The sequence below is a fragment of the Limulus polyphemus genome, unplaced genomic scaffold, assembly GCF_000517525.1.
Source record: "Limulus polyphemus unplaced genomic scaffold, Limulus_polyphemus-2.1.2 Scaffold875, whole genome shotgun sequence".
Classification (NCBI taxonomy): Eukaryota; Metazoa; Arthropoda; class Merostomata; order Xiphosura; family Limulidae; genus Limulus; species Limulus polyphemus.
In genome coordinates, this window is record NW_013666485.1 from 217381 (window position 1) to 225701 (window position 8321).

Below are 8321 nucleotides of genomic sequence, written 5' to 3' on the forward strand. Positions count from 1 at the left end.
CTGCTAAATTAGGGACGTCTAGCGCAGATAGTCCTCGTGTAGCTTTGCGCGAAATTCAAAACAAACAAACAAACACACATGATATCAAGTACAGTTTTGATAAATCTGATAATCCAGCTCAAGGAAGTTTATTGTAATAAGATTCAATAATGTGGTTGAATCTCAGAAAACATTTTAATCTGTTAGAATTTATTTCTTTATATCTGATTTAACTGCCTGTTCAAGCTAACTTGTTTGATATTTAATACCTGATAAGATAACATGGTAAACATGTTTAATATAAAATGAAATATGAAGCTAAGCAAAACAGTAAATTCTAGACTAAGTTTTTCACATCTATGTATGTATGTAAATCAACATGTGAATTTGCTCATCTGTTAACCTTTGATACAAACTTCTATGATTTTGTTCTTCAGACATAAAATCACATAGACCAGTGAACTGTAAAACTCCACATGTTATGCTATGGTATCAGATACTTTAAATAGAACACAAACCTGTAATTAGTGAAAATTTCACTGAAATTCTCAAATAAGACTGACGATACTCATAGTAACTGTTTTGTGCTATTTATAATCATTAACAATATTTCTTAAAAACAATCTTCTACATCATACAGGTTTTAAAGTAAGGACTTATAAAACAGTGTTTAGGCACCTTTTACTTGTCACAGGTTGTAAAAACCTCGACCAATATCTTATCATCGTGTTTAAAAATTGTTAATCTCAGCTGAAAGATCACCAGTATTTAAGGCGTTCAGTTAGATTTATTAATGTATTTCTCGAATCTTTGATATGTAAAGATCTCATCATAAACAATTTTTTTAATGATTTCTTTGTAAAAATTACTGTTATAACAGCATTTAAAAAATACAAAAGTTATCTTGTACCATCTAAAACCCTATAGCCTAGCTACCCCTTGAACCCTTGGTTACTTTGGGGGAAGGGCATACATGATTTGCTCCTACAGGGCTTCAGAAGAGGTTCAGTTTTTATTTTGAGCCATTCTCACCCCTGATTGCTAAACTCAGTGTAAATATTGGCTTCATTTTTAATTACTTCTTTTATTATGTACTCTGTGTGCTTGCATATTTCTAACTTCATCACAAGTATTAGCAGCTATTAAATATGTAATGGATTAACTTGCATCTTCACTTTAAAAGTATACAAGCTAAGCATACATAGGGACCTGGTGCATTTTTATCATTTGTAATATCATAATAATTTATATCAAAATGCCACTATAATTTCTCATTAAGATTAAGTTTCACACTGACATGTAATTAATTAATTAATTAATAAATAAACATTACAAGAGAATCTTATTAAATCCATCCTCCATTGCTATGATAACTTCACATAGTCTACTATCCAGGCTTAGCTTATTCATAAATTGTGACTGTAAACTTTAAAAAACATGTAGCACAGTCAGAGCCATCCATAGGCAAAAGTGTGGTCTGTACAAACTATGTATTTGGTGCCCCTGTCCCTGTAAAATTGACAATAACTGCTAATTACAATGCTGATTTTGGTGGTCACCCTGTGTGGGGACACGTTGCTCACCCCAAGAGCTGGTCCTTAGCACAGTAATTATAATCATAAGGTACATAAAGAGAAAAATATATGATGAATTACACAAGAATTAGTATTAATATTTTTTTTTATTAAGACTTTTAATAATTCAAATTTTCATGTGAGAACTGATAATTATGTAATTTTATCCTAAATATTCACAATTGTTTGGGCTCAGCATTAAAAACAGGCAAGATAGGTGGCTGCTTAGCGCATCAGTGTGAGTAGGATGCCAGATAAGTTATTGTTCTCCTTGCAATTATTATAGGTAACGTTCTATACGCCAAAAATTTTGAACTTCTGTCTGTTAGTATAGGTGTAGCATAGTAACAAATATGTGTAGACTAAGAATCTGTCTATTTGTATTTCACATCCAGTTTCTACAAAAATGAATCCTGCATTTTTGGTGCTATGATTGAATAGTAAGAGTGATGGTTAAATCACATTACTTAATCAGATAAAAGGTGGTAGTAGGTGCTGTTGACTAGCTGCAGCTCAAAATTAGGAACATCTATGATTAGGTATGACCTTTTGTAACTTTGTACTCAAATCTGGCAGAGACTATACAGTTCTTACTTAAAGAAACCATTTTACTGAAAACTTGTACCATTTTTCCGTCATGAATCATGACAGTTCTGTCGTACTTGTTTTATTTCAAACAGTATTGCACATTTATTACAGTATTCCAAAATTTCTAACAACATGTTTCTTTGACAATATTTGTATAAATAATACGCTTGCGTTTGTCTGTCTGGAACTTTTCTCGATCAATCTCTACAAATCTCGTATCGTTAGAAAGGCCTTTATCCGAGGAGTCCAGGTTGAATATTGACTTTTCCATTCAGAATCACCTTAGCTGTTTTTTGCTTAGTCAAAGTATTTAAGCAACAAGTATGGCAAACGATGGTACAATATCGTCATCACGTGACAAGTAGCTTCATTTCATCTTTAATTTTTTTATTTGCAAAATATTTCACACTCTAAAAATCTTAATCTACATGTAATTTACTAAAAAAATTAATATTGCCATAATTAAAATCATAAATAATATTCAACGTTTAACTGGTATACAATTAAAAACATTTTATTTAGGTAACTTTTTTGAAGGCCATAGATAGGCCTAAATAAAATGTTTTTAATTGTGTACCAGTTTAACGTTGAATATTATTTATGATTTTAACTTGATACACAAGTGCCAAAATACTATAAGATTGCCATAATTAGTATTTATATGGGCTTTCTCACATATTTATGTCTAAATACGCATTTTCAAGATCGTTCAAAATCATATGCTTATCACTTTGTGAACACGCATTCAGACGTTTCTACAAAAACAGCTAAGTTTGCCTTCATTACAACTTTACATTTATTTTGCAATAGTTTAGCTTTGGTTCATTTCATAGACTGCTATAAACACATTTTAGATACTTCCTTTTACTGTTTTTACTGCGAGTTTTATTCTTCGTTTTTATGAATATTTTGTTTCAACTCCTAAAACCGTGTTATACACCGAATACTTATAACTGTTTCATACTCTGTACATTATTATACATACTATTAACTAACATATTTCAGCCGTGGGGACGTTATAATGTGACGGTCAATCCCACTATCCGTTGGTAAAAGAGTTGGCGGTGGGTGGTGATGACTAGCTGCCTTCCCTCTAGTCTTTCAATGCTAAATTAGGTACGGGTAGCGCAGATAGTCCTTGTGTAGCTTTGCGCGAAATTAAAAGACAAAACAAACAAATACACTTTTGGCGTCTCTACATTCTTCTGAGCATGTATTTTACCTCCAAAATTAAGATTGTTCCGCCTCTCACGCATGCCCCGACCTCTTATAAAACCATTTTGGTATTTTTAAATCTCATTCCCATCCTTACGTTTAATTATGTTCTAGATGACTTTTAGCAGTACTCGTGAGGTATGACTGATCAATCCTATAGGCCTGTTTGGCCACACTCAATAACCTTAGATTACTTGAGGATTGGGGCTGAAATTGGTACAGTGTTCATTGTGTCGGTCTAAGGATCTGTGGATCTAATGTTCACGTCCTGTTAACAACAACAAAAAAAAAAGTCGCACTCCTGACTTTGAGGTTGTGAGTACGTTATAAGGTTGGCGGCAAATCCAATTATTCGGTCGGATAAGAGTTTGTGGTGGGTGCTGTTTGCTAGTTGCCTTCCCTCTAGTCTGTCAGTTGAAAGTTAAGGATGCCTTGCGCATATAACTCTTGAGTAGCTCTGAAAGAATATTCGAAAACAAACAAATATGGGAGATAATCAAAAAAAAAAAAAGACATTTTAGAGTCTGTTGGCGTTGTTCTTCCTATATAAATTGATTCACAAATGTAGTCAGATATTGAATTCTTAGAATGTTAATTTCCCTTAAAAATTCTGGGCCAGGTGGTTAGGGTGCTTGACTCGCAATCTGAGAGTTCGAATCTCCTTCCCACCAAACGTGCTCGCCCCTTCAGCCGTGGGGGCATTATAATATGACGGTCAATCCCACTATTCGTTGGTAAAAGAGTAGCCCAAGAGTTGGCGGTGGGTGGTGATGACTAGGTGCCTTCCCTCTAGTCTTTCACTGCTAAAGTAGGGACGGCTAGCGCATATAGCCCTCGTGTAGCTTTGCGCGAAATTCAAAAACAAACAAACAAAAATTCTGTGGGAATCTTTTTAGTGCAACAAGCTTTCTCAATTTTGAAACTTATAATGGCCTCCTGCACATTCCTTTCTAGAATTGCTGGGCCGTTGTTAATCAGTTATATAGCTTTTATGGCTAGTTTTCTTCCCTGGCGTCGTTATACATATTCTACCCACCTTTTTAACATCCTTATTACTCATAAAGATAGAGTTGGAAATATAATCTAAAAACAAATATAGCCGTTAGTATTTACTGAAATGTTACGAAAGAAGTCTGCACGTAATTACTTCAAGTCAGCTGACTCGAAGTAAAATAATCCACTTGTGTCGCATTTCGCTAAACAAGGTCAACCGACTCAATCTCAGTATATATCCTATAGTAACAAACATGGCTCATCAAATGTGCATGGTGTGTTTGGACGACTTTGAAAATTTTGCAGCTAAACATTTGAATAAGAAAGCTTTTGACTATTATCGGAGTGGAGCTAATCAAGAACAAACTCTACGAGAAAATATAGAAGCATTTAGAAGGTAGGAATCTGAAAAGGGGTTCATTGGACCTGAATCATGATTTTTACGATAAGTTACAGTAAAACCTGTATGCACCAGAGGTAATTTTTGTTTCAGAACTAACCATATTTTATATGTTATGATTTTTGATAAACTAGTAATTGTAAATTTTATTTTTCAATAGGCTTCAAAGTACATTAGGCTACTTGTAATTATGATTAATAATAAAAATAATAAAAAATTGTACATCCAACAATGTAATGAAAGAGAGGAATACCTAGTTTGTTTTGAAATTAAGCACAAAACTACACAATGGGCTATCTGTGATCTGCCCACCACGGGTATCGAAACCCGGATTCCAGCGTTGTAAGTCCGCAGATATGCCGCTGTGCCACTGGGGGGCAGGAATACCTAAAACCAATATTTATTTTTTTTTATGAGGTATCCATGAATGCAACTTTTTTTTTCTTTTTGTTATTATTAGAAACTAACTGGTGCTTACTGATAATTATCATTTCTACACAAGTTCGTAAGTAATATAAAATTGATACAGTAAGTCTGAAGGCTTGTAATGTTAAAAATAGGGCTTCGATACCCGTGGTAGGCACAGCACAGATAGCTCATTGTGTAGATTTGCGCTTAAAAATAAACTGATGGATATATATATATATATACATACATTACAGACAAATAAGTTTCATTTTGCTGATGGTAGCACTGTTCTAAGATTAATAAATATGGTGGTTTTTTTTTTAACAAAGCATAAATCCAGGTGGCCATTACACATACGATTTACCTTTCATAAGTATTGTCATCACTGGAATCAAGGAATTATAAAAATATTTCTTAAGCTACTGGCACAATTCATTGGAGAACTCTATCTGAAAGAAAAGAAGTATCAGAACTTTTATTCCACAATTTATCGTTTTTATATTTTAAAACTTCTAATATGGAACGGATTACTGAAAGATTTATAGCAAGTAGTGATATGTTTAGGCAGTGGCGTACCCAGGAATTTGAAATGGGGGGGGGGGGACAAGTCTTAACATTTATATTTGCATATAATTTCTATTCATTTTTATATTTAAACTTTATTATTTCCTGGTGAAAAATAAAAATACAAGCCAAAGGGGGCATGCCTCCTCCGGCTACGCCAGTGTGTTTAGGCATATACAACCCACATGATTTCCACAGTTTTGTCGATATATATATCGGGCTTTCATGAATTTAATTATATTAATTAAATTTCACGAATTTAAATACAACTTACGAAGTTTGTAAAGAAGTTAGAATATGATGATTCTCAAGACAACCGACTACTGAAAATGTAACATCAAACTCACTTGCAATATAAGCGCAGAACTGCCTCCTGAAGTACCAAATTTTGCAAAACGCGATTCACAGCAAAAAAATCTAATTCCCATCTAGGCCCTTTTCTAGTTCCACTATAGTTACGTAGTCTGAACTTTACACTGTGATAATATCTGAACTCGGGCTGTAGTTCATTACTATAATTTTCTCGCAGATTATCCAATATTTTTTTATCAATAATAATTCCCTTTAAATTCTAACCGACTGTTATTTTCTCCAGTATAGTTGCCTAACACTTATAATTGCTAGAATGTTTTTATAAAATTATCATAGTCTTAATGCAAGAAAATTTAATAGCACTTTAACAAATTTGAACGTTACTGAAACACTATATCAGACAACGGTACCTTTTTAAAACTTCTCACAAAAAAAAGTTACAAAATAAAAATATAACGTTCACACGCTATTGAAAAACACTATTACAGGTCGGATGGTCGTTTTCAAACATTTTTTTAAAACAATTTCCATTTTATTGTTAGTGGTTTCGTACATAGTCATGTTTTTCTAATATCATGCAATTCAAATTTCCTAGTTAACTTTAAGCCATAAGTAATTCCAAGAAATTTGGGTGTTACGGCGTTTTGAAAAAGCGCGGAGTATGGCAAAATTTATTTTTATGTTATTTTGAATGCTTGCTGAGACAAACTTAGATTTATCAGATTTTAAAAAATGCACCAGTTATCAAACCATACTTCCAAGTTATTCAAAATTATCTGAATGTTATTACGAACTATTTCTTTACCTATAGAAATTTGCTAGATTGTCACGTACATCAACCAAAATATGTGTTAACAACTTAACACTTCCACTTTTAAGAATTCCATTCTCAGGAATAAGACTTCAATGAATATTTACATTAATACCACGATTAGGATGTAATAGCTGAAGACATCGTATTGGAGAGGTTTTATATTCATAGGCCCTTTCGTTAAACATTATGATTTTATTTTTAAGAAGCAGCCCATAATAAGAACTATATTAACATTTAACTAATATCGAGCTAGATAATTTTTATACTGTTTAATTGTAGAAAATTGATCATTTAACAAAACTGTTTTTATTTGTGTATTTTTACGTCCACACTAGGCTCAAGCTTCGGCCTCGTTTTCTAAGAAATGTTTCTTGTCGCGATCTTAGTACGACCATTCTGGGTCAGCCAATTAGTTTTCCTGTGGGCGTGGCCCCCACGGCTATGCAAAAAATGGCTCATCCAGACGGAGAAGTCGCCACTGCTCGGGGTAAGCTAAAATTGAGAATACGAACATATAAAATGATTCAAGATTTACTTTCTTTTCTAATAACATTTAATGCAGCTCCTGAATGGTAATGGTACGAGTCAAAGCAATTTAATCATTTCCAGTATTCATCAGAGAATTTGTTTAAACAATAAATTTCATTACAGAATTATTTTAAAATATTAATTCTTTAAATTTCTTATGTCTAATGATTTATACTCAAAAGGAAACATTATTCAGAACTACTCTTGGAATTATTCACTCTAATTAGTTGTTCATTTCCTTACTTCCACATGTAAGTGAGCTTTAATTTTCAATATATTTATTAAAATGAGTTTTACTAGTTTGCTACTGATTTCTCTAAATTTTTTTCCATTTTACAATTTACATGAGTTTTATTTCAGAGTATATTTCATCTTTCAAAATTAAGTTTTATTTTCACATTCACAGCCTCTTGAACTTTTTCAATACCTTTTAGATCATAAATGATAAACATAATGCGTGAAATATTAAACGAAAGTGCGCTCATATAAAACATGCGATAAAATCAAGATTATCAGATATTTTCAGATACCTTTCCGCTAAGTATTAAAATATAAAGTTTTGTTAATATCTAAAAGCCGCTGCTGCTGTTGGAACTGTTATGACATTGAGTACAATAGCTACGTCGTCTATTGAAGAGGTAGCCGAAGCGAATCCTAACGGGTTGCGATGGTTTCAATTATACATATATCGAGATCGAAAAGTGACAGAAGAACTAGTTAGGAGAGCTGAGAAAGCTGAATATCGTGCTTTAGTTCTGACTGTTGATACTCCAGTGTTTGGATTACGGCTTGCTGATGCCCGAAACAAATTTTCTCTACCACGTCACTTGAGGTAGGTTATAATGTAAATTTTTGTATCTGAGATCCCAGTGACTTTGTGTGACTCTTTAAAATCACACATCAAGCAAGTTTTAATGGATTCTTTCTCACGTTTGACTATTTTGTT

General features: G+C 32.9%; 1 protein-coding gene across 1 annotated transcript in view; it reads left to right on the plus strand.

The window, feature by feature from the left end:
* Positions 1-4565: 4565 nt before the first annotated feature.
* LOC106460989 (hydroxyacid oxidase 1-like) overlaps positions 4566-8321 on the plus strand; it is an 18767-nt gene continuing 15011 nt past the window's right edge. Inside the window, exons 1-3 of the mRNA XM_013920756.2 lie at positions 4566-4746; positions 7183-7334; positions 7952-8207. Of these exons, the coding sequence (XP_013776210.1) occupies positions 4604-4746; positions 7183-7334; positions 7952-8207 (551 nt within the window). The 5' untranslated portion in view covers positions 4566-4603. The remainder of the gene's footprint in view (positions 4747-7182; positions 7335-7951; positions 8208-8321) is intronic.